Source organism: Oreochromis aureus, linkage group 9, assembly GCF_013358895.1.
Source record: "Oreochromis aureus strain Israel breed Guangdong linkage group 9, ZZ_aureus, whole genome shotgun sequence".
In the NCBI taxonomy this organism is placed as follows: domain Eukaryota; kingdom Metazoa; phylum Chordata; class Actinopteri; order Cichliformes; family Cichlidae; genus Oreochromis; species Oreochromis aureus.
In genome coordinates this window covers 38,387,371-38,412,098 of record NC_052950.1, presented here as the reverse complement: position 1 = coordinate 38,412,098, position 24,728 = coordinate 38,387,371, and the positions used below count along the sequence as shown (strand labels likewise).

Here is a 24,728-nt window from a genome sequence, read left to right as displayed (position 1 = left end):
GAGTCGTCACTCACGACGTCCCCGTTGACGTCATCCCCCGGAGACTGTGGCACGAGTTCAAAGAGCCGAGCATGCCGGACTTTGATGTAAGCGAAGCTTCCGAACACCAAATCATCCTTTTTATGAGAGCTGACTTTGTTTTGTCCATCACGGGTTGTGTGTTTGTGTCACTGCAGGTCAGCATCTACCTCCCTCCCCTGAAGACCATGAAGAACATCGTGGACAGGATGAAGAACCTCTCCAACTTCCTGGTAGGAGGTTAAACATGTTCAGATCAAACACGGACTCACACAGAGAAGATCTGCAGCTTTATTTCTCTGGATTTGGGTCATTTCAGTAACAGCTGTTGCCGCGGTTACGTGTAACAAACTGCCCGGCATTTTTTTAACATGACACTAAATTCCTTTCGTTTGAAATACGTGAAGAAACACATTTTCCTGTATTTCAGCCCTCCGCCCGGCCCGATGTAGGAGGACAAATATTGGATTGAATGTGAACATGATGTTTATGTCAGCTTTTCCTGAGACGTCAGATTTAGACATTTTTGTCAACAATGCAGAAAAAATAATGTCATGTTTAAACTTGGTCCTTGTGTTACCTGCGGCAGGTGACACACAGAACCTGAAGCCTTACGTCACTTTAGATGTTTAGATGAAATATGCTGAAATATTTGGAGCGTTTTCATCTTTTTACCTGCGGTCGGACAGGAAGTGAAGGTGTTAACACCTCGCCAGACTCGGGATTTTACACGAGCGTTCACCCACTGCTGCCTCGATTGGTTAGTTGGGTTTTATAGCGCTGTGTTAAATCCTCGCTGTAACCAACATGAACTTTTCAAGAAGCCTCATTTCAGGTTTCATAAACACCTCCAGCAGTGACTCTGAAGAATCAAGTCCAAGAGGAAAACACCACCGCCACCTAGTGTTTGTGCGGTGAAATGAGTGAAATACTTGTGTGGCCTTCTCAGTATGAACATGTAGATTCAACACAGGAGGATACATTTAGAATATTTTTAGTAGTTAATGATCAGTTAGTTTCATTTAGATCAATAAAGTTTCCTTTCTTCCAAAACTGGATGACCTTCAATGACATGAAAATCTAATTTAAAAAGGATTTAATGTCACAAGTTTTCTGAATCAAAGACAGAAAATTTCCTTACCGGTGAATCTGAATCATAATTCTCCTTAAAGAGACTTTAAAGTCTGAATCTTCATGAAAACTAACCAAAAAAAACACCTGAACGTTATTATTGATATGTGTGTGTGTGTGTGTCAGGTAATCGAAGCCAACCTGAACGGAGAGATGAACCTGAAGATTGAGACCGATCTGGTTTCCGTGACGACTCACTTCAGAGACCTGGGAAACCCTCCGTGGGGTAAAAACACGTTTTAGCTCCACGAGCAGCTCAGACCTGCTGACGGATGCTCCGTGTTCTCTGTAGCTCAATCAACACGTCAGATCCCTGATAACAGTTAACTGTGGGGGGCGGGACCTAAAGTCTCACCCTCCACCTGCTGCTGAGAGCCACACAGAGGGTTTCGTTTATGTTTAATAATTACTGATTATCAGTATATCAGCGGGCCTGTGGTCCACACTTTTCATACATTGCTCCTCCCTCCCTCCAGGCGATGACGCCTCCCAGGATGGCGGCCCGTCTCAGATCAGGGACCCGGAGAGCATGGTGGAGGCCAGGGTGGACATCAGGAGGCTGCAGCAGTTCCTCATGGGGCAGCAGGTCAACCCCAGCAAGGCCATGTGCAGTGAGTCTCCCTCACATGTTCGCACTCAGGACAAAACCCACCAGGGTTTAATCCACGTCACAGTTTAATGCGTTTCTCTCGGTCCTCTCGTCCTCCTCAGACATCGTCCATCAGAGCGTCCTCCACCTGATTCTCCTGCATGAAGACATGTCGCTGCAGTACTTTATCCCCGCCGTGGCGTAGACGCTCTGCTCGGCGCTCAGCGCCAGTCTGAGGAAGTAAAAACGGACTAAATGGTTTCAGGTGTTTCGTCACATGGAGACAAAGCTGACCGTGCCTGTGCTCCATCTGACGGAGGCTCAGAGTGGAGCTCACAGGCTCTCCTCCCACCTGTGATGGTGTTGGAGACGACGGAGGAGGTTTGGACTGCTGAGATAAAGAGTCTGTGTTTGTGAGACGTTTCGGTGGTTTTTGATTAAAAACGTGTTAAAGTAAAAACATTCAAATATGTAAGTTGCTTTTTTAAAAAGTGACAATAAAATAAAAACTGAAGTATAAACATTTCAGGCTGCAGTGTCTCGATGCAGCTCGCTCATCCAGGTGGCTTCTTCAGTCTCCTGTCACTTCGAGTTAGTCCAGAGTGTGAACATGATAACACACAGCTGTCCTGATCCTCGGCCCGGTGTCAGTGCAGCCACATGATTGGCTGGTACGGTTTGTGGTCGTTTACCTGATAACACATCCCACAGAAAACACTGTTTATATTTCCACTGCTATGCAGATGATACCCACTACAGGCACATAAAGGTCTAGATGTCCTGAAATCTTCTAGCGTCAGAAAGAAGCTATGATGGATGGGACTGTTTCTGTTGAAGCGCAGCCGTAGACCATCCTCCATCATTGCAGGACAGTTTAGCTTTGTAGAGCAGATAGAGTCCAGTAGAAATCTGCTTGGTGTGGCTGTCCGTGATTAGGTTTGTCCCGAAGTCCACAGAGCTTCCAATCACACCAGCCACATTTCAGAAGAAGAACTTTATCCTCCACAAAGAGAAGTGATGGTAACACTGGTGAACCTGGTTATCAAGCAGCCACGCCCCTAATAATGCAAACTCCAATTTAAACAGGTGAGTTATTAAAACATCTTCCCTTGTAAAGGTGTTATGAAGGGAAAAGTTTGTATCAGGCTGTAAACATGTTTAATTCTGCTGTAAAGTTTCAACATGTCAGTCTATGAGGACTGACTCACTGCTGCCTCTGCTGGACATCAGAGGAACTGCAGTTTTTGTCTTGGCTTTATTATATTAATTTTTACAGCTTTATTTTTTTTTTTTTATTTCGACAAACCGGGTGTAGAGAATGTCTCCTGTTGCTCTGATTCTGCTCCCTGTGTTCCTCCGGGTCTTCCAGCAGGTGGCAGCACACCCAAACCTCTCACGCGTCATGTTGGCTGGAGGAGACCTTCAGACGTGTGGAGGCTGTGGGGCAGACAGTTTTCTTTGTTTCATATTTGGCTGCAGGTTCCTGAGTGACGTTGTTCACACCTCCTCAGGAGGATCAGTCACAGAGCAAAGCTCCTGTTTTACAGCCTTTACTGTAAACTGACACTGCTGCTGGCCTCAGCAACAGCTGACCGTGCTTCATCATCATCATCGTCGTCCCCCTCTGCACGACGGTCTGTCTCTCTATCAGCCTTCAGCTCAGCGGACACCTGTTTATTCATGAGTGTGTTTAACTGTTAAAGCAATTATTTTGAAAATCTGATATATGTTAAGGTTTAACATATAACTCGTCTGCGCAGCCGCGTCAGAGTTTCACAATAACAAAAAAATTTTAAAATGATTTTAAATGTCAGGATTTCCGGATGAAATCATCCACGTACTTCACCGGTGTGATCCGATTGTAGGAATTACAAAATAAAAGTCGCCAACTACTTTTATAACGTTAACAGGATGCTCAGAAATATCAGGTTTTCTAAATAAAAGCTGCAGTTTAGAGAAATGCGCAAGGATGCTTTGAAGTGTCAGATTTTCAAAACTCCTGAAAATTATTTTGTAATAAGTTGTAATTCTTTCCCCTCTATCAGCTGTTCTTTTCAACAACCGTGAGGAGCCTCCGTCACTCCAGCTGTTTCACGCAGACTGTCCACAGTGATCACAGCCCGCCTGAAAGCGTCCGCGTGTTTTTACCTGACAGGTGGTGTTTTAAACGCAGTGAGCGTGGCGGTGGGCTCTGCTGTGAGTGTGAGCTCATTGCTGGACACAGGTTCATGCTGACTGGGACAAACTGGACCGTGCCCCCCACTCCTCCCCCTCAGGGCGTGGTGACGTGAACGCGCCTGACAGTGGGAGAAGAGGAAGCAGGACGCGCGCTCCCGCTCCGCAGACTCACGGCAGAGCTTCAGCGGACACACGCAAAGGAACCATGAGGGAGATCGTTCACATCCAAGCGGGACAGTGCGGGAACCAGATCGGGACCAAGGTAGGGACCGCGTCACGCTGCTCTGATTCACAGCTTCGTGTCTGTCACACATTTTCAACAACGCAAAACTTTATTTCAAACACTGAGAGTCCGCTTCTCACCTGCAAGGTGTCATCTAACGAACCAATCAGAGACACCGCGAGTGCTTCACGCACATTATCACTACCGTGGGGTTAGGGTTAGTGCGGGAACAACAGAGGAGACGTGAATCAGACTCGTTACTTTTTTTAAGTAAATATTCCAAAAGTAGTAACGAGTGAGAGATCCGCCTCTGGAACCTGCTGCAGTAGAGTACAGAGGAAATAATCAAGTAAAGTTCATCCAGAGTACATGTGGTGAGGGAGAGAGAAGTGAACCCTGTGAGCCACCCAGAGACTATTCAAGGAATCTGCGCACACACACACACACACTCTTCTCTGGGCTGGAAGTCAGAGATGAACACACGCAGATTGTTTTTCTGTTTCGAGTTCATTAAAACTGTGACGGGTAAATTGTGGAGTTGAGTTTTTGTGGTTCTTCCTGGTTGATTTTGTTCGTTTATTGCAACAAGCTGGTGCCTCCTTCCTGTTAGCACAGACGCTGATGTGTAACAGGGTGGTGTTGGTGCAATAACGGAGCAAAGCCTCCACCTCTGTGTAAGCTTACTGACAAGGTGTCCAGGTTAGATTGTAACTCAAAGGACGGCGGCTTCATTCATCGAGTCCGAGATGCTAAAATGTGTCTGACACTTTGCACGACCTCAGATGAACAAAATAAAGTGTCCCAGTTGGATTCGTACCCGGTGGAGTAGAGCAGGATTACAGCAGCTCTGACAGCAACCACAGAAAATATTTCAAAATTAATCAGTGAAAACAACAGATTAAACGCATGAGGCTCTCAGCTCAGTGCAGCCACTCAAATCTCTAAAATCTCCCAGTTTACTTAGAATTTACTGGCTTGTTCTTTAATTTTCACACATTTTCCTTCCCTGTTGCCATCTGAGCTTTTAGCCTCCATCAGACCCACTAACTCGATCTGAGGAACTAACTCGTCCCTCAGTTTTTTCTGTATTTTTTTCTTTCTTTTGTTTTGTTTTGGTTTTTTAGTGCTTAGAAAGCAAGCACTAAAAAAACCTACGAAGAACCTCAGACTGATTAAACAGAGCTCATTGGCTGAGAGGTATCACGGCGAGGTCAGCACAGTCTGTGCTTATTCAAAAGTAAACATTTATTTTAATTTTATTTTTAATTTCAAGATTAGGCTTCAAACTTTCCTTTTTGCTAAAGCATATAGTTAGGGCTGGACCAGGTGACCCTGAATCCTCCCTTAGTTATGCTGCAATAGACGTAGGCTGCCGGGGATTCCCATGATGCATTGAGTTTTTCCTTTCCAGTCACCTTTCTCACTCACTATGTGTTAACAGACCTCTCTGCATCGAATCATATCTGTTATTAATCTCTGTCTCTCTTCCACAGCATGTCTTTATCCTGTTTTTCTTCTTTCACCCCAACCGGTCGCAGCAGATGGCCCCGCCCCTCCCTGAGCCTGGTTCTGTCGGAGGTTTCTTCCTGTTAAAAGGGAGTTTTTCCTTCCCACTGTCGCCAAAGTGCTTGCTCATAGGGGGTCATATGATTGTTGGGTTTTTCTCTGTATGTGTTATTGTAGGATCTACCTTACAATATAAAGCACATTGAGCCAACTGTTGTTGTGAATTGTCACAGTATAAGAAAATTGAATTGAATTAAAGATCATCCCATTGAACAGAGCTCTGAGTTAGCTGTGGTGGGTTTCACACGCTACAGTATGAAGTGTAAAATCAAGTCTGTTTAATTTACTGTAATGGTTAAAATCAGGGGGTGGTGCGTGCTGCATTCAGGGTTCAGTAAAATGTGGGAGAGTCTGTTTCTTACAGCGTTCATGTTCTTATAAACTGAATGTTTTTGGCCTTCAGGAGGAAGCTGTGAAGGTTTCACAGCAAACATTTAACCTTGGACATCGGTGAGTCAGCGAGCGCACCACAGAGGCAGGAAGTCGCTGAATCACCAATGCTTTTCTCTCTCTCTCTGTGACTCGCTCAGTTTTGGGAAGTGATCAGTGACGAGCACGGCATCGACCCCGCCGGGAACTATGTGGGTGACTCGAGTCTGCAGCTGGACAGAGTCAACGTCTACTACAACGAGGCCTCCTGTAAGTGCAGAGGAGTGTGAGTCACCACTCTGTTCAGGGTGATGAGATCACTTAGACTCCTGCTCAGCTTTGGTGCACAAAGGTAACCGCTCCCCTCTGTGTGCAGCGCATAAATACGTCCCCCGGGCCGTGCTGGTCGACCTGGAACCGGGAACCATGGACAGCGTGCGCTCGGGAGCCTTCGGACAACTCTTCAGACCAGATAACTTCATCTTTGGTAACCTCAGCAGACACGATCAGAACACGCCGATCAGCCTTTAAATCAAAATGAAAGGAAAGGCGATGACTTCATTTTAATCAGAAGAATTTGACACATAAACCATAAACTTATAAAGTAGTTTGGTCTCATCCTCCTTCCTGATCCTGCAGACGCAGAGCTGCGTGATCTTTATTTAGCAGCAGTGTTTGACCCACCTGACGAGCCGAGCACAGAATTCCTGCTCAGTGAGCTGCAGCGAAACTTTCCAGCATTAAATCGTCCGAGTAAACAGACTGACGCGTCTGCAGCGTGTCTTTTATAAACTATGTCTGAGCAGAAGATGAAGCAGAGAGCTTTCAGATCTCTCTCACTCACACACACACACACACACGTCCTACTGTCCACTAGCTGAGAAATGTTTCACCACCAGCAACTGTGTGTGTGTCCATCTGTCGCAGTGATCAGTTTACATTTCACAGATTTTCTCCTTTCTGATTGGCTGTCTGCAGGTCAGACAGGTGCAGGGAACAACTGGGCCAAAGGTCACTACACGGAAGGGGCGGAGCTTGTGGACTCTGTCCTGGACGTAGTGAGGAAGGAGTGCGAGCACTGCGACTGTCTCCAGGTGAGTCTACTTTATGTGACCGACGCAGCCTCATTGGCTGAGTTTAACCTCAGTGGGTGGAGCTAAACTTTTTCTTCTTCAGCGTTCCTGCTTTAGTTTTTAAGATTCATTGAACAACAACATCCAGGACCATCGTTAAAGTTTTCTCTAGATTTATTGTTCCTCACTGGCAGATTCACGTTTATGATTTGACCTCAAATTTCAGCTGAAATTTAGTTCACGTTAGCGCTACATGCTAACAGACCCACGCTAGCAAATCTAATTGGACTCATCCTTGTTGTATGATGTTGGAAATATTTGATCCATTCTCAGTTTTTCATCATAAATATAATGTATAGACCTTTGGGACGTTATGTTTCGGTCCTTGCAACGCTGCCAGGTCACACCTCAGGCTGTCCCGGAGCTCAGTGATGCCCTGGTCCTGATCTGGGAGGAGGCCCCCCAGGACACCATCCGTTGTCTCATTAGTGAAATTTTGTAAAGTGGACTGACTTCCGGGGTTATTTAAGAATGTCAGTTTTCCAGTGATGGTGCCTTTAGGATAAACTGTAAACAGCGTGTTTGTTGATGACACTGAGTACAAACCTTGCACCGGTTGTCTGTCTCCTCACCGTTTACTGTAAGATGAAAGACTGAACTTCTGCTGCAGGGCTTCCAGCTGACTCACTCTCTGGGAGGGGGCACTGGTTCGGGGATGGGCACCCTGCTGATCAGCAAGATCCGGGAGGAGTACCCCGACCGGATCATGAACACCTTCAGCGTCATGCCCTCACCGAAGGTAGGAGGAGGAAATTTTGTCCGTCTGTCCCACGTTTCCCAACTTGTTTGTTCGGATCCTTAAGAAACAAATACAGACGCACCGCTTCTCACGTCCCGTCTGTCTTTGGTCCGTCAGGTGTCGGACACTGTGGTGGAGCCTTACAACGCCACCCTGTCGGTCCACCAGCTGGTAGAAAACACAGATGAGACCTACTGCATCGACAACGAGGCCCTTTACGACATCTGCTTCCGCACTCTTAAACTCACCACCCCCACCTATGGCGACCTCAACCACCTGGTGTCAGCCACGATGAGCGGCGTGACGACCTCGCTCCGTTTCCCCGGACAGCTCAACGCAGATCTCCGCAAGCTGGCCGTGAACATGGTTCCTTTCCCCAGGCTGCACTTCTTCATGCCGGGGTTTGCTCCTCTGACGGCGCGAGGCAGCCAGCAGTATCGAGCACTCACTGTTCCTGAGCTCACCCAGCAGATGTTTGATGCCAGGAACATGATGGCGGCTTGTGACCCTCGCCATGGACGATACCTGACTGTGGCCACCGTCTTCCGGGGGCCCATGTCCATGAAGGAGGTGGACGAGCAGATGCTGAACATCCAGAACAAGAACAGCAGCTACTTCGTGGAGTGGATCCCCAACAACGTGAAGGTGGCCGTCTGCGACATCGCTCCCCGAGGGCTCAAGATGGCCGCCACCTTCATCGGCAACAGCACCGCCATCCAGGAGCTGTTCAAGCGGATCTCTGAGCAGTTCTCGGCCATGTTCCGCCGAAAGGCGTTTCTGCACTGGTTCACCGGCGAGGGCATGGACGAGATGGAGTTCACGGAGGCGGAGAGCAACATGAACGACCTGGTGTCCGAGTACCAGCAGTACCAGGAAGCCACCGCCAACGACGGCGAGGAGAACTTTGAGGACGAGGAGGACGAGATCAACGAGTAAGAGTGTGGAGGACCACAAGCGCCACAAGCATTGAAATAAAGAATTCTGTGCTTAAATAATGAATGAATTGTACAATAAATTCTGCATTTGTAAATTCATTTACGAATTCATTTTTTAAATTATTTTATTTATTCCAACATTACTAAAGTAATTTATTATTTAATAATTTAATTTTAAATAAACACTATTTTTAAATCTATTTTTCAAAATGAATTATTAATTCATCAATAAATACTTCAAATCGAAAATGAATTTCACAAAAAAAATTGAACATTAAAAACCTCATTTCAAAAACTTTTTCGAATTACAAATTTAAAAATGTTTTTTAAAACGCACTCCTCATATTAAAATACATTTCCTTTTCCTGTTAGGTCACAAATTAGCTCCTAAAGTATTTATGACGATTCAATTTGTTTAACTATCGACTCCGTGCACGCAGGTTTAAACTGTAGAGAAACAATGTTGCTGCTGTAAAATCCGCATTTATTCCTATTTGAAATATAAATCTAATATAATCTGTTTGTGATTGTATTTCCTTTAATAATATAATAATTATAATAATCCATAGTTATGTGGATATCCATATCGTTTTTAGAAATAAGCTCTCCAGAAAGGCAGGAAAAGCCCTGTAACTTACTTTAAAACTAAATATGTTCCCTAAACTGTGGACAGAGCTACAGACACGTGACGCCCTGAGCCAGTTAGCGGCTAATGCACAGACTGCACAAACAAGCTGCGCATTAAGCTGCGGGCCATAGAAAGTTTAACCCCATGCTCACTCTGCTCAATAAACAGCAGGAACGTGTTGGCAGTGAACAGGTGAGTGCAGCCTGTAGTTTATCATCTAATGCATGAGTCGCGCCCAGTACGTACGGTGCACCAGTACCGTGCGCATTTAAACCAACCCTCCTAACCCAAAACAGCAAAACCTCCCCCATCGCTCCTACACTTTACATCAGCATATTTTTAAATTCTAATAGTTTCAGTGGGTGATGTGCATAAAATAAACAGTCAGGAACCAACAGTGAGCCCTTCATGGTTGGATGTCATTTTAGCCACATGCTAAACGAGAACGATTAAACTGGAAGACTCGCTCTCAAATCCAGTCACGTTGGGTTCCCGGAGTCCCAAACTGGTGAAGGTCCTGGATCCAGGAGCTGATCCTAAACAGGCCCACGGTGAAGTGAAGGGCGTTCAGAGTTTAGCCAAAAAAAGACATTTTACACATTTTTACTTAAAAATATGAACATTTGTTGATTTAAAAAGTGCAGAAAGGCGCTGGTGCCTGTTTTAAAGTGTGGGATTTGTTGTAGTGCATCAGTCATGGATCGCTCAGCTGTTGTTTCCAAAACTGTGCGCGTCACCGTTTCAGGACCTGAGCTGGCCTCGCCGTGCAGACAAACCACCGATGAGCCGGTTAATCTCCGGGGCCGGCGCTCTGTGTGCGAGACTTGATTTCCCAGCACTTCTGTTTGTGCGCCGCATTACTCGCAGAGCCGCCGCGCCCGCGTGCGCTCGGGCACAAAGAGGCCTCGTGTCTGTGGATCTGCGGCTCTTTGTCTGTTTCAGCAGAGTCGGCGCGTCACCTGAAACATCAGCGTGCTGAGTCCTCAGATTATCTGTGAGCAGTTCTCTGAGCTTTCACGGAGGCTGGAGCGCTCTGCTGAATTATTCAGTGACTGTTTCATATCATTACGACCCCAGGAGGCTGCAGAGACCGCCCTCCTTCACCTACATGTGACTGTCAGTGAGGGGGGAGAAGCTCACACCGCCATGGACTTTGTTTTCTGTCATGAACGTTTTTAAAAGTCACTCAAATGTAAACAAATTTTACCCATGACGTCATGTTTGTGGATCTTTGATAGCGTGGAATATTTCTGCTGCTGCAGCTGAAACCCAACACGCCTTCAGATGCTTCACTTTATGACTTTAACACTGTTTTTCTTTCTATTTGTTAAACATGGAAACTCACAGGGCGTCTCCGGTCCAATAACAGTGCAGGTGTTTGGCAGCAGCGATGAGTCCGTCTGACCTTCATCAGCAGAGCGATCTAATAAATAATGCACGGTGTCATAGAGTGATGGTAGTTTCATCATTTATAAAAGCTGAGCAGTTTCCTCTGTTGCTGTCTGCAGAAGGTAAATGAATGTAAGAGCTGGTTTTGTTTCAGTTTGGTTTTTATTACTATTATTCATGAGGAGGAGGAGGGTGGTTGTCGGAGTAATATTTAAGGAATGAGATGAGTTCTCATGATAAGAGCAGGCTGTGAGAGCAGCTGACTCAGTGATGGAGACACCCAGAGTCTGAGTAAACGGATGATCCAGCTAAGAAAACTGAAGACATTCATCTGTTTTTATTTTTGTTTTGTAAGTTCAGAATCTTCTAGTATTTTTATATATTTCAGGTGTTTTCAGTCATTTCAGGTTAAAGTTTAGCCTGATTAGCAGAGATGTTTGTTACAGTAGAGGAGATGTCAGGTCCATCAGGAGGATTCTCCTCTCCAGGCCGATGAAGAGCAGCCAATCACACCTGAGGAACTGTTGCTCAGGTGACCCAGCAGTGAATCATCTTATCTTCTCTTTTCTTTTACACGGGTTTTATTAAACAGCATTTTAATTCTGACATTGAACCCAGACTCTCACACAGGGACAGGTTTTAAGCTCTTTGATGATATTTTTAGGTGAACTGGGAGAATCGTTCTGAATATGGATCCAGACTCCCTGTGACTGTCATGTCTGACCAATAGGAGGTGCTGCAACACAACATCTGTATCTCCAGTAAGCAGCAGGCGACCTGTCCAAGGTGTAGATGGAGATGATCTCAGTGATGCATTCAGGGAGCGTTTGAAGGGCAGCTGCAGGAGGTGAAGCAGATTATTCCACGTCCCTCCTGATTTAAACAGCATGGGTACTTTCTCTTTTTCTTCTCTCCTGCAAAACAAAACCTGAACCTGAAGGTTAAAATGTGCTGAGACATGAACTTTTTAAGGACATACCTGTGAGTTAAGAAGCTGGGCCTAATGAGCAGGCCTCAGGTAATTGCTGCAGTTAATGAGGAGGCTCAGCTGAGATGGAGTGCCAGAGGCTGCACAGCCTCGAGGTCTAATTGGCAATTAGAGCGACGTGAAGCTCGGCTTCTCCTGCAGGTTTAGTTGGGATAAAGTTTAGTTTGTCAGATTTCCTCTGAGCATCACCAGCTGCACTTTCTACATCTGGCACTAATTCTCAGCTTTCAGCATCAGTTTCTGATAGAAGTGTGCTGAGTTTACGCTGCTAGGACCCATTTAATTCTCCCCTCTGAGTCACCACACGCTCAGACCGACTCAGCTCTGAGTCAGAGTGCAGTGAGCCGATCACTCACTCTGATATCAGAACCTTTTCTGTGTCCTGATTGGAGGATTTACCTGATTAGATGTGTCACCTGGTCCCGACCTCTGGATTTAAAAACCTCGGATCTGACTTCTGCACATTCAGATTGCGCCACACATCAATGAGGATTTAAAGCAATGATGAAGATCTCAGGAAAAATTCAGGTTAGTTTGCAAACTCAGTTCAGGAAATATATGATGGTTCAGTTAAACTGACACTTTCTTTAACGAACAAAAGGCCTTAAAGGAGCAACAAACACAAACTCACAGATTTACTTTGTGTCACTCGCTGGGAACGCTTCCTCGTTTAGGTTTGAGGGCATGTACAGTAGATGATTTCTGATTTTTCTGATGTCAGATGGTGAAAGCACGATTCTTTTCCTCCTGCCTGGCAGCTCCATCTTCATCATCCACCCTCCCTCCTCCATCTCAGCCTCTCTGACTCTGAGCTGTCCCTCTGATGGACCCATTTCTAATCCTGTCCGTCCTGGTTGGTTCCAGTATCTTCAGCTCTGTCTCCTCTCTCTCTGTTAGTGCCACTGTGATGGTTGTGCTTTTTAAAAATATGAGATAAAAAACGTCTCGGTGCCGTCTTACAGCAGCTCAGCTTTCTTTATTCTGCATTTCAGGTTTGCTAATCTCAGATTATTTAACCTTCTTCAGCCTGTATACAGTTGCTGCTGCACTGCAAGCTGCTTCATAACCACCTTCACCCACCTCCTCCTTTAATACGGCGTTTCTGATCTCAGAGCCACTTAGTAATCAGTTTAGCCTGAAGACGCGGTGCTCCATCAGGCTGGAAAATGCACAGACTCCAGGACGCTCCTGGATCTCTGGGACAGGCTGGTCATCGAGGATGTTTTTGGTGTGGTCAGTGCTAAAAAAGCAGAAACCTGTGATCAGCGTGGAGCTGTGATAAGGCAGGAGTGGATCCCCATCAGCCAGGGTTTGGCTCAGAGGCTGATGCTCAGCGTGCTGCAGAGACCTGTAGAAGTTATAAAGAAGAAAAGCCACCACTGAAAATACCGACTCTGCTCGTCTATTCAGCTGATTTTTAAAAACGTTTTCGACCAATAAAAGTCTTTAAAACATCCAGGTCATGATTATCCTTCAATAAATCACAGGAACATGCAACAAACTCAAATTACATTCTGTGAGGAGGAGCGAGAGTAAATGTGTGAAGTCTCTATTCTGTGTTCCAGGTTGTATTTTGACAGATCTGCATTTTCACACATGTCAGAGGGAATTTTAATAAAGATAACAAAAAAAACCCACCTGTAATTATCAGAGCCATTTGTCCATCAGCATGTTTGGGGTTTTCTGCCCTCTAGTGGCCACAAATAACTAAATGCACCTTTAAATTTGTGCACACAGACAAACACAAGCACTTTAAAAATAACCTCCAACATTTTTGGACCCTGAGGCGTCAAACGAAGCATCGAGTGGCGTGTGGGGCGGCGGCTGCCCTCTTCTTATGTTTGCACAACTTTATTGCCTTTTTTACAAATGAGGCAATTACGAAAGCGCCACAAGGCTCTGAGCTGTGCACCCCAGCAGAGGGAGGGAGGCCAGGGCAGAAAAGGAAAGTGAGATAAATAGGGGGAGCTCTTTTAATTTGGCGAGCTGCAGAAGAGAGGGAGGGGGAGAGCAAGAGTATTTAAGAGAAGGGGGGTGAGGAGGAGGAGGAGCTGCTTTAAAGCTTCATGGGACTTTTTTTTGTCCCCACAACATGAGCAAACACAGAGCTGAGGAGTAAAGAGAGGAAGCAGACTGAAGAGAGGAAGGAAGGGAACGAGGCTGAACGAACAAGCCTGAGTGCGACACACACACACACACACACACTCTCTCTCTCTCTCTCTGCTCCAGCTCAGTGTGGAGCGTCACACTGAGAGAGCGAGGAGGAGGAGGAGGAGGCAGGACTCTGAGGAGAAACCAGAGGCTCTGGAACAGCGGAGGACTGCCGGAGCGGCGGCTGCCTGTCAGACCGGAGTCAGGGCTTACGAACCTCCCGTCCCCAGGTGCATCAGAAACCTGCACCTCCTGCTGCTCTGAGAGCAGCCGAGAGTTTCTGCTGAAACACAGCACAGCGGAGGAGCTGCAGACCTCAGGCTCACAGTCTGCTGGGTGGCTTTCATTTCTCTGGACAAACCATCAGTTTTCCTCTGGATCGTTTCAGCAGCTGCTGCACATCTTTGAGTCTCATCAGCTCAGAAGAAAACTTTGGGTTTATTTCAGTCTTTAAAATAAGAAGACAGGTTCAGGACTTTTCTCTTTCACAGAGGGAAAAGAGATGATCATCATCACCTGAGGAGGACGAGAAGAAACTCCAGCAGAGATAACAGGACGTGCAGAAAGAAGCACTTCTCACCTTGGTCCTGCAAAGCTGCTGTTCATGAACTCAAAGAGCAAAAACAAGTGCCAGTTTGCACATTTGTGCAAAGGTTTAATCATCTGGAAGACAAGATTTCATGAGTTTAGCCTGGCTGGAGGTTTTTCCTCATCGCAGCAGGCTGCAGAGGTTCCTGAGCATCGACACAACAGTTTAACGGTGAGCGGCGAGCTTTCATATCGTCTCTGTTTGTTCCTCTTTCAGTGTAAATCAAGGTCACTGCATCATTTCCAGACTTCAGACACGCTCCAGTAAAAGTGATGTTTACGCTCTGTCACAGTCACAGACCTGGAGCTGCGCTTTAGTGTTTCAATGAGAACAACAGGAAAGCAAACACACTGTTATCGTCTCCAGCATCATGAGAAGTGCAGCGACGCTCGAACAACTGCTGCTCAAACACTCCACACTCACACGGAGAGAAGCTCCAGGAGGCGCTCTCTGTGAGTGACGATGGTCTGCAGGGCAGCAGAGCTTCAGCACCTGTTGCATCGACAGATGCAGACCTGCTGCGAGCTCCAGGCATGTCCAGCTAAAGCAGAATTTATTTCTTAAAGAGTCTATTGTTTGCATTAGTTTGTATTAGTTTGTATTAGTTTGTATTAGTGCACCCACAGTCATCACTGATGAAGAAAAATGAAGATTTGTTGCTCAGTTATAAATTCGGTCCACGCTGCGATCGATCAGCCGCCTCCAGAGTTATGAATGACTGTGCGCTGCTTCTCGCATTAAAATGAACTTTATGCTCTTTTGGTGAAAACTAGCGATGCAACTTCATCCAGCTTCCTTGGATTTGAGCCTCCTTTGAATATCAATCAGGTACCAGCGTCACAACATCAGGCTTTGTTTAAGCACTGATTACTGATTTCATTTGAAAATGATTAACAACAGGAGCTGATGACAAACTGACAGGGACTAGATAGAAAGACTGTGTTTCATATATTTTGAATTGATTTTGCATTTAAAATCCTCACATACAAGGTCTTGAATAATCAGGCCCCATCTTATCTTAATGACCTCACAGTACCGTATCACCCTATCAGAGCGCTTCGCTCTCAGACTGCAGGCTCACTGGTTGTTCCTGGAGCTCTGAATCCTCCTCAGTCACGCTGCTTTCTGCTCGTTATGTGACCATGTGTCAGCCGTGCCTCTGCGTCCTTCTGTGTTCATGAAAGCTTTTTATCATGTTTCAAAGCTTCAAATCTTCTTTTATTTAATATAAACAAGCCACAGAAGTAATCTGTGGCTGTTGTCGGCCTCTCGACTTTGCACGCCTTCAGTAACTCTACAAACAAGCTGCTGGTTAGTTTTCTGTCTTCATTTCCACGGTGATGGACAAACAGTGCATTGTTTGGCTAATGAGGTCAGCCTGCTGTGGGACTTCCCATAATGCACTAAGCACTCCTTCTCACCCTTCACACCCCTATTTCCTCTCACCCTTAAAGCAGTTATTGCAGATGTTACTCTGCCAGATGTCTCTTCCTGTTAAAATGGAGTTCTTCCTCCCCACAGTCGCCGAGTGGGACTCACGGAGGATGTTGTCATTCGTCACCGCTGCTGGGAATTCTGTGTGTGTAATAAAGCTGTCGTCGTTGGAGCGTTTCATTTGTCCACAGGTTGAGTCCAAGTGAAAACCTTTGCAAACAAACACAAGCTGTTTGTGTAGCGTGTGAAATACGTGCTAACGCAGTGAAGCCGAGTCAAGCATCAGTAAAATATTTACTGGTAAAAAATGATGGCGGTCTCCCTGAGGAGGACGTTGCATCATAGCTCCGGCCTCTCAGAGCAGATCCACCCCTGCCAAGCTGCAAAATCTCTGCTGAGAACTCGTGTCGTTTGTTTCCCACCAAAAACGCAGCATCATTAAAGCGCTTCATGATTTATGGGGGTGTTTACGCTCCGGCAGCGTCGGTTTATTTCAGAGACGCTGCGGTCTGCTTTAATTCAGAAAAGTGTCTCGGAGCACATCAATGTTCAAAACCAAACTACGAGAACTCGAACATCCACCCGCCAGCAGAGAGGAGCAGGTATCAGCTGCTCCGTCTACAGCAGCGTCCTGTCCTCCACCCACCTTCCCATCAACAAGACCTGGATGGTGCTGACTGATCATCATGTGGACTTCTGATCCCAGCGAGCTGCTGACCGCCTGACTTCTCTCAAGTATGTTCATGTTTCTGCTGCTGTAGTCGGGTTTCTCTCACTTCGTGCTCCGGATGCTTCAGAGAGAGCGACCGCAGCCACATCAGGAAGCTTTAACGAGTCGCTCCAACATTTCTGCAGCATTTAAAAATGAAGACGTTCCTCAGACACTGAGCAGGAAACACATGAAACCAGACGAGCAGCTTCCAGGATTCCTCAAACAGATGAAGAAGACAAGTTCATGAGCTTTGTCTACAGAAACATCTGAGCTGCTGCCCCTCCTGAGCTCTTCGGTGGGGAAAGAGAAGCTTTCATTAGTTCAGTTTCCTTTTAAACTTTTTGCAGATGTCACAGTTTCTGGAGGAATAGCTTTGTAAAAAACTCTGATTTAAAACATTTAAAGCTCGACTTTGTCGTCAAATTTCTGAAAGAAAGTTTGAAAAGTTCCTGAAATCAATTGTTTGATTGAACTTCTCTGAATGCCGCCTGCTGTCCTTTTGTTAGATTAAAATCCCTCCTCTCACATCTTCGTCGGTGTCTTCCTCACTGTTGTTTCTTTGTATAAATTCAGTTTCTGTTTTTCTGACATCATTGAATCCTCCAAGTCTGTTTTTCCTCTCATTAAATCCTCGTCTCCAGAATCCAGAGCTGCAGTCTGTTCAACGTTTTTCTCTCTAAATGTTTTTCAGGGACATTTTTGAGCTCGACAGCGAGACGACCACAAGAGCTGCCGACGCCACGAGGAGGTGACGCGAGGACAGTGGAGACGCAGATCTGTGGGACTGAGCGAGTGTGTGTGTGTGTGCAGATGCCACACTGCGCTGCAGACGAGCCCGGACGCCCGTGTCACGCAGCTCGAAGCCGACTCTTCGGATTTCTCTCGTTGACTCTGTGAGTGGAAAATAAATCAGCAGGTTGGATATGAAACAACACAACGGCAGCGAGCACAAACAAAGTTTCAGATATTTCCTGCAGAGCTGGGCTGTGTGTCTGTGATGTGATGAGCACACACTGTGGTGTCATTTTCAGGTTCTTTCAGGACCAACTCGTCGGTCACTGAGTGTTTGACAGCGACGCCTGAGGAGCGACGCTCTGGACCTGAGATCACAGAAGCTGAAGAGCATCGCTCTGAAAGGAGGCCAGCAAACACCTGCTTCCTGTTTGAGGACTGAAACATGACAGTGACACAGAGTTTCTCACCTACGAGAGACGATCTGAACTTTTAAAGGGAATATTCAACATTACGAAACTACAAATCAAACTTCCTGAAACGTTCGGATGTTTCAGAATCTGTTTCTAGCTGAATATCCAGAGGACGCTTTGAGGATCATTTCTGACTGACGGCGCCCTGCAGCATCCACCGCCATGCTCCCTGGAGGGCTGGTGTCCGGCGGAGGGGGTCGTGGCGGCGGCGGCCTGTGCCTGCTCCGGTGGCTGGGCCTCAGGCTGTGGTCTCGTCGGGGGACCCTGGTCTTCGCTCTGCTCTGGTTCGGGTCCTGGTTGTTCCTGAACGGTCTGGTTCTGGTCCACAGGACCATCCTGTCTGACTTCTGCACCGACGACAAGAGCAAGAGGATCCTGCAGAGGCTGGTGAGTCAGAGGGGTCCAGGCCTTCAGTTAGCACAGGAGTCTGGTTCCTGTGGTGGGGTTGGGTGGATGAGGCAGTGTGCACACCTGTGTGTGGCTCAGGAGGTGAAGCAGGGCCTCTAATTGGAAGGTTGGTGGTGCTGAAGCCTGAGCTGACAGAAGGGACATCAGACAAAGTGCTCGTGTGAACGAGGCGTGTTACATAAACCTGCTTTGACTGCTCAAGTAGAAAAGAGCTATTTCAGAACAGGTCCGTTAATGTCTTCATTATCTGTAACTGATGAATATTAAACAGATATTTACTTTGGGACAGCGTGAGCAGTGGGACTGCACAGCATTTGTATTTCCTGTCCCACAGTTTGACATGTCCTGCAGGACATGCATGCTCCCAGTGCAAGCGAAGGTTAACTGGTCCATCAGTTAAAGTTAAGCTTTGCAGATATTGGGGGGTATGATGGAAACTACCACAAAGCAGCAGCAGTGTACACTTGGAAACACTTTGTTTTCTTTTTTTTCACACAGACTAAAACAGGATGTAAAATGGGACAGTTTGACTAAAAAATGCTATAATTGTCAGTTATGGTTAAAAAAAAAAGGTTGAATACGTCCTTACTGAAGCACGAAGGCTGTCCCCGGGTGAAATAACACAGAATATGTGAGTACACAAAGACACTACATCACCGTAAGAACGACCTTCAGCTTCTTTTATTCTCTTTACTGAGCAGCACAGTTTGGAAAGCTGGATTTAAATGTGATGCGTTTGCCTACCGCCCAGCACTGTTAGCATGTCCCACTGTGAGCTTCCTGGAAAATGAAAAGTTAGACTCATTTCACAAAAGTCAGCTCTCTTTTTGGACAGACCTGGAAGCTCTGGGATTTTCTGCTTCCTTAAAGAAAACATTGAGCAGACTGAGTTTGTAGTTTGTACCTGATGACTGAAGCCCACCTGAGGTTAGCTTTAATGAGTGCGCTGCTGCAGGAGGTCGGTGTGAGGGATGATCCGATATCGTCGTGTTGGTGTTGTTCCCAGATCATCATGGAAATGTTGTTCCAGGTTCAACATTGCAGGTGACCAATCACATTGTTGTGATGTTATTCTTTTGTGCGCCAAGTCATTCGTGCATTTATGAAATTCCAATGTTGCAAGGACAATATCACTTCTGCTTACCGTTTATTAAAGGGTCAGGGTCCGTTGATCGGCGGACAGAGGCGGTTTCTCGCAGCATAAGAACAGTTTTTTGTTTTACGGCGGTTTTTCCCAAAGTCGCAAAAGTATGACGTCACAACATTCTGATTGGTCACTTGCAATGTTGATCCTGGAACAACATTTTCATGATGATCTGGGAACAACACCAACACGATGATATCAGATCGTGCTCGGTGTGAGAGCTCCAGCGTGTGAAGCAGATCTGGGGTCAGTGTTTGAGCTGCATTGAAGCAAACGCATAATTAACTTTAATTGGTTTGTTTTAAATGTGACTGTGATCAGAATCACTACAATCACTGCTGTGGATGCTGACAGAAGACGCTTGCAGAGACGTTACAGAGTCCTCTAATAATAATAATAAGACTCTCAAAAAGTTTAGTTTGCATTATTAGGGGCGTGGCCTCTGTGACTGACAGGTGGAGGGTGACACAGGCGGCTATAGCTGCTAGCTTCACCTGAACTGGACCTCTGGACATGTTTGTGCTTTTGGAGCTTTTTGGAGCATTTTTAATGACATCATGTGACCAATAATATGGCTGCTGTGAGGTTACTGTGTAACACACCGCCCAAGGAGGCGGAGCTCAGGTTTAATACACGTGTGTGTGATTCAGCTTGATTACCGAGTCACAGCTTTCGAGGTCACTCCTGGATCTAGAAAATGAACCAGCGGCTGTAAAGATAAAGTTGTGACTTTTCATAAACAGGTGACGACTGTAAAATGGCTCCGCCTCCATCAGGTCACATTATTGATCAGCTGTTTGCATTCTGGCGCCGTGTCCATTGCCTTCTTTTAGTTACTTGATGTAAGTGTCCTTAAATCATCACCAGCTTACAACAATAACATTTTTCATTTGGACCAATCAGCTCTTGGCAGCAGGTTTAAGTTATTCCAGTGGACTGTGTGTGTGTGTGTGTGTGTGTGTGTGTGTGTGTGTGTGTGTGTGTGTGTGTGTGTGTGTGTGTGGAGCTTATTCACTCTGCAGTCTCAGTATTTACGGTCTGGAGGACAAATGCGGCGCGCATCGACGCCTCACTGCTCATCACTCACACGTGTACAGTGAGCAGGCGGGCGTGTGAGATAAACGGCCAGCGGTCGATAACTTTAATGTCCTGCTGATCGTCTGCTGCTGCTGTGGGTAAACACTGATAATAAGATGCCCACGTCCTCCCACCCTGTCCTTTTCTCCTTCTTCTTGTGTGTAATCTGTTTTCTTATTCCCTCTTGTCTTCTCCATCTTTGTCCCCCTGGTTTCCGTCACTCCGTCTCTCCGGTGGACTTGACGTTCCTTCCTGTGTTCATTCATCCAGTGAGAGGCAGCAGCAGGAATTGTTCTGTCACTGCTTCAACACCACATATGTTCGTGTTTTCCTCTCACGGCTGAATGAGTGATGGCTGCTGGTGTTTCCCCACAGAGCTCCACAGGAGCAGCTTTCATGTGCTGTGAGCTGCTAAAATACCAGTTTGTTTTCCATGTTTCCTGTCGTATGTCAGGTCCAAACATGGCCACATTCTCTAACACTGAGCTCGTGTATGTGAAGTGATCCCTGAGAGCCAAACGCTGGGATCCAAACACTCCGGTCACCACAGTTTTCTACCTCTGGATGTAGATGATGTCTTAGAGAGGGGATGTCCTTCTATGGTCATCAAAAGCACAGAAGCCCCACCCACCTGCTGTTAAAACTTTCTGCATGTGAGGGGCAGCCAATCAGAAGGAGGTTGACTTTCGTTGAGAGTTGTTCCACAGGAGTGTTTGAGCCGATCCACTGGGATAAAGGTGAACAGCAACTCTGCAGTAAAACAGATCTTTTCCACCTTAAACCAGAAAGTGTTGAAATCAGTTGGATTTCTCTCCATTTCCAGCTCTTGGACTGATTCACAGTTCAAATTAATCTTTTTTTTTTCTTATACTGGACTTTGGTTTATTCATCCACAAGTTGTTTTAGCTCCTCCCCCTTTAAGTCATCCTTCTTCTGATTGGCTGCTGCTTGGACATACAGGGTTGTAACAGCTAGTGAGCGGGGCTTGGGATATCGGCTCTGTTTGACATCATAAAGATCGCAGAGCAGAAAGAAGTGTAGGTCTGAGGCTCACGGGGATGAGATGGTCACACGCTGACCTCGTTAACTGAAGCTTTCATCATATTTTCTGTGAACATCGTTGGAGGGGAAAGCAGTTCATGTCCACTTTAATCTAAAGCCCGTCCTGCAGTCGTTGTAAATCTCTGTCGTAACGAGTTTAAATGAAGACAAACTTCTGGAAACTATAACTTTATTTTTTAACCCTTGAGTAAACAATACGACATCGTGCTAACACAGTTTTTACTGTCGGAGTCATTTAATCAAACTCACGCAGAGAATCAGGCCGTGATGTGCTGTCACGTCACCCCCCGCCTGATTTTAAACCTCACAGAGATCCAAAGTGGAAACTGATGAAATCCCAAATAAACGCAGAGAGTCAGAGTCAACAAACAACGCAGCACTTTTGCTCCATCCATCATGTTGTTTGAAAAGTCTTCGAGGTTCAGCGACCGGCTCCAATAACAAGCTGACTGAAAGCAACGAGAGGTTTCATGTTTCCAGAAGCTCGTTGGGCTCCTAATGCAGCACAGATGCAGCTCCACCATCAACACTTTGAATCAGCAGGAAAACAAAAGCAGAGGTTTGACGTGACGACCTCGGGCTGTTTTCCTCTGACTGACTAATCCAGCTGATGCTGCTGGAAGTTTCTGCTCGGATTTCTCAGCCGCTGCGGTTCAGGCTTGTCTTAAACACTTCAGGTGTTGTAGGAACCTGAACAAACATCCGTCAGTCATCCGCCCCTTCATCTTCCTCCTGTGGGCTCATCTCAAACCTCCCACGGCCACTGAAGCAGCAGATCGACAGCAGACTGCTGAAGCTCCTGTTCAGCAGAGTCCTCCCACCTCTGATGTAGACACAACTCTAAACCCTGATGTGAACATCAGTGACCAACAGTGACTGCACCGCACACGCGTCTATCTCTACAGCTATGTCTCACAGGAAATGTCTTTGCCTCCCCTGCTCTGGTCTTTGATGGAGCTTCTCCATCAGACCATCATGAACGCTGATTGCTGGATTATTTCATATCCTGATACACAAAACATCCACGTGTGAAATAAATAATAAAAGATAAAAAGCAGTTCTGGACAGAACCTCTCCACCCTGACCTCCTCCTGACCTGGACTACTTCATCAGCACCACATTACACTTGGTTTTCTTTTAGCCTCAAGCTGTTTTCTATTTTGGAAATATACTAAATTTACTCCTTGGATTAGCAAAGAGTCTTCACTGCTTGAGCAGTGCTGCTGATGTCTTTTAAGCGCAGAAACTACCACAGTGTGGGCGGGTTTGTGTCCGAGCAGCATCCTGGGACAGCAGAGATAAAAATACCCTCTTGGGAAACTCGTTAGTCTCAGAGGCATTCAGTCTGAAAACAAACGCTCTTATTTTGGGATCCTGCAGAGAAAATAATCCATCCATGTCGATGGGAAACTCATTCGCCTCTTTGCCAAAGTCTGCTATCCAAAAACTTCCTGCTGCAGGACTTGACCTCCCCGTGGGATTTAGAAAAGCATCATTTCATCGCAAACTCAACTTTCCCTGAAGTCCTCTCCATCATCCATCCTGCTGCAATGCAAACAACCAGGAAACCCCCCTCACCTGCCCGCCACCCATCTGTATTAATAGAACAACATCAGTTATGATGTAACATTGACATTAGAGTCGATCTGCATCTTTTTTTTATTGCTGGCGTGTTTCTGAAAGCAGAAAACAGGATTTCTTCCTGGATGTGATCTCAGCGGTTCAGGCTTTCAGTGTAAAGACGACAAAAACGCTCAAATTCATGAAAATCTGAATAAACAGATTCCATGGACAGACATCAGTGATTGTGAGACACACGTTACACACTTTGACCTGTGAGTGTCTACAGTGAGGTTTCTACTAAACATGTACTGAAGTCCAGTCGAGATTTAAAGGTGTGTCCTTCTCTGCTCCATCATTTCTTCATCTGTCAAATCATAAATATACCTGAGTGTTAAAGCTCACCACCTGCAGCTCTGTACTTGTGTTAAAGTGTTCCTTAGCATCTTAAGATAAGATAAGATGGCCTTTATTAGTCCCACAGGTGGGAAATTTGTTTTGTTACAGCAAAAGTGCAAAGTTATGTAGCAGAAATTAGAAAACACTGGAATGCAATAAAATAAAATAATATATACAATAGAATAAAAATAGAATACAAATACTATATACAACTGAGTAAGAAAATACAAAAGTACAACTTAGTCTTAGCTCGTTCTGTCAGGAAAGTCAAGCGTCCCGTCTGTCACTGGCTGTTGGTTGTACAGGAATCTTAGTGGACTGCAGGTGATTCATGAGTCAACATGATCTCATCCCCGAGTAGAATTTAACGCTGTCTTGTCAGATGCCTCCTGAGGCACAAGGTGTCCTGTGGTGGACGATCACTGCAGTAATGCAGCTGAGAGGTGACGTTCTCCTTTCAGAGAGCTAATTACACATTATGAGGCTCGAGGGGTGAGAGAAGCAGAGGCAGCAGGTTTACCAGCCCGGAGATCTCTGCTGAGGCACCAACACCTGCAGTTCCTCTACAGCAGGAGTAACCACGTTCACAGCCTGACACACAAACTGTTTTGGTCTCTGTAGGTAATTTCCTTCTGCATAACAACTGTACGGGGGCGTGGCCTCTTTGTCTGACTGGATGGTGACAGCTGTAGCTGATAGCTGCCTGCTAGGCACAGCGTGGTCGTCTCCAGGCCAGATCCAGTCAGCCACACTAACTGGGATCTCCTGAGGCGGTGTGCCGGAATAAAAACGTCCAAACAGACAAACGTGTGCAGACACTTTATTCCCTCTGTCAGACGTCCGGACAGTCAGAGACAGACGTGCCGACGTGTTTCTGTGAGGCGGATCTCGCCAAGCAGCAGGAAGAAGCTGAGGCCATTAATAGAGCTGCAGTCCAGGTTGACGCGGCCCTGATGACCTCACAGCGGCTGTTTGTGTGCCGACCTTTCGTTTCTGTAGAGGTTGGATGAGTTCTGATATTATATATTTTATTTTTTTGGCCACTTTAAGATAAAAATGTGAAGCCCAATGAAACCACAACAGTAACACCCAAATCCAAAA

The 24,728-nt window shown here is 46.1% G+C and overlaps 3 protein-coding genes across 3 annotated transcripts in view; all 3 read left to right on the top strand.

Moving 5' to 3' along the window:
• The first annotated feature begins 6 nt into the window (after nt 1-6).
• LOC116330772 (checkpoint protein HUS1) lies at nt 7-2,259 on the top strand. Its single transcript, XM_039617601.1, has 5 exons — nt 7-86; nt 177-251; nt 1,276-1,375; nt 1,626-1,760; nt 1,861-2,259. The coding sequence occupies exons 1-5, from the start codon at nt 72-74 to the stop codon at nt 1,941-1,943; spliced, it is 408 nt and encodes a 135-aa protein (XP_039473535.1). The 5' UTR covers nt 7-71; the 3' UTR covers nt 1,944-2,259.
• Nucleotides 2,260-3,736: 1,477 nt separating this feature from the next.
• tubb6 (tubulin, beta 6 class V) lies at nt 3,737-8,974 on the top strand. The gene is made up of 6 exons (XM_031753200.2): nt 3,737-4,178; nt 6,236-6,344; nt 6,451-6,561; nt 7,053-7,168; nt 7,818-7,946; nt 8,064-8,974. The coding sequence occupies exons 1-6, from the start codon at nt 4,122-4,124 to the stop codon at nt 8,880-8,882; spliced, it is 1,341 nt and encodes a 446-aa protein (XP_031609060.2). The 5' UTR covers nt 3,737-4,121; the 3' UTR covers nt 8,883-8,974.
• A 5,015-nt stretch (nt 8,975-13,989) lies between these two features.
• dipk1c (divergent protein kinase domain 1C) overlaps nt 13,990-24,728 on the top strand; it is a 40,340-nt gene continuing 29,601 nt past the window's right edge. The window contains exons 1-3 of the mRNA XM_031753195.2: nt 13,990-14,797; nt 17,464-17,665; nt 17,804-18,364. Of these exons, the coding sequence (XP_031609055.1) occupies nt 18,140-18,364 (225 nt within the window). The 5' untranslated portion in view covers nt 13,990-14,797; nt 17,464-17,665; nt 17,804-18,139. The remainder of the gene's footprint in view (nt 14,798-17,463; nt 17,666-17,803; nt 18,365-24,728) is intronic.

Bases quoted from the DNA above. Each gene is read 5' to 3' on its own strand.
- LOC116330772 (XM_039617601.1), top strand. The intron at 1,376-1,625 runs GTAAAAACACGT...CCCTCCCTCCAG, and splicing joins CCTGGGAAACCCTCCGTGGG to GCGATGACGCCTCCCAGGAT. The intron at 1,761-1,860 runs GTGAGTCTCCCT...CGTCCTCCTCAG, and splicing joins CCCCAGCAAGGCCATGTGCA to ACATCGTCCATCAGAGCGTC.
- tubb6 (XM_031753200.2), top strand. From the start codon at position 4,122: ATGAGGGAGATCGTTCACATCCAAGCGGGACAGTGCGGGAACCAGATC. The intron at 4,179-6,235 runs GTAGGGACCGCG...TGACTCGCTCAG, and splicing joins GGAACCAGATCGGGACCAAG to TTTTGGGAAGTGATCAGTGA. The intron at 7,169-7,817 runs GTGAGTCTACTT...CTTCTGCTGCAG, and splicing joins AGCACTGCGACTGTCTCCAG to GGCTTCCAGCTGACTCACTC.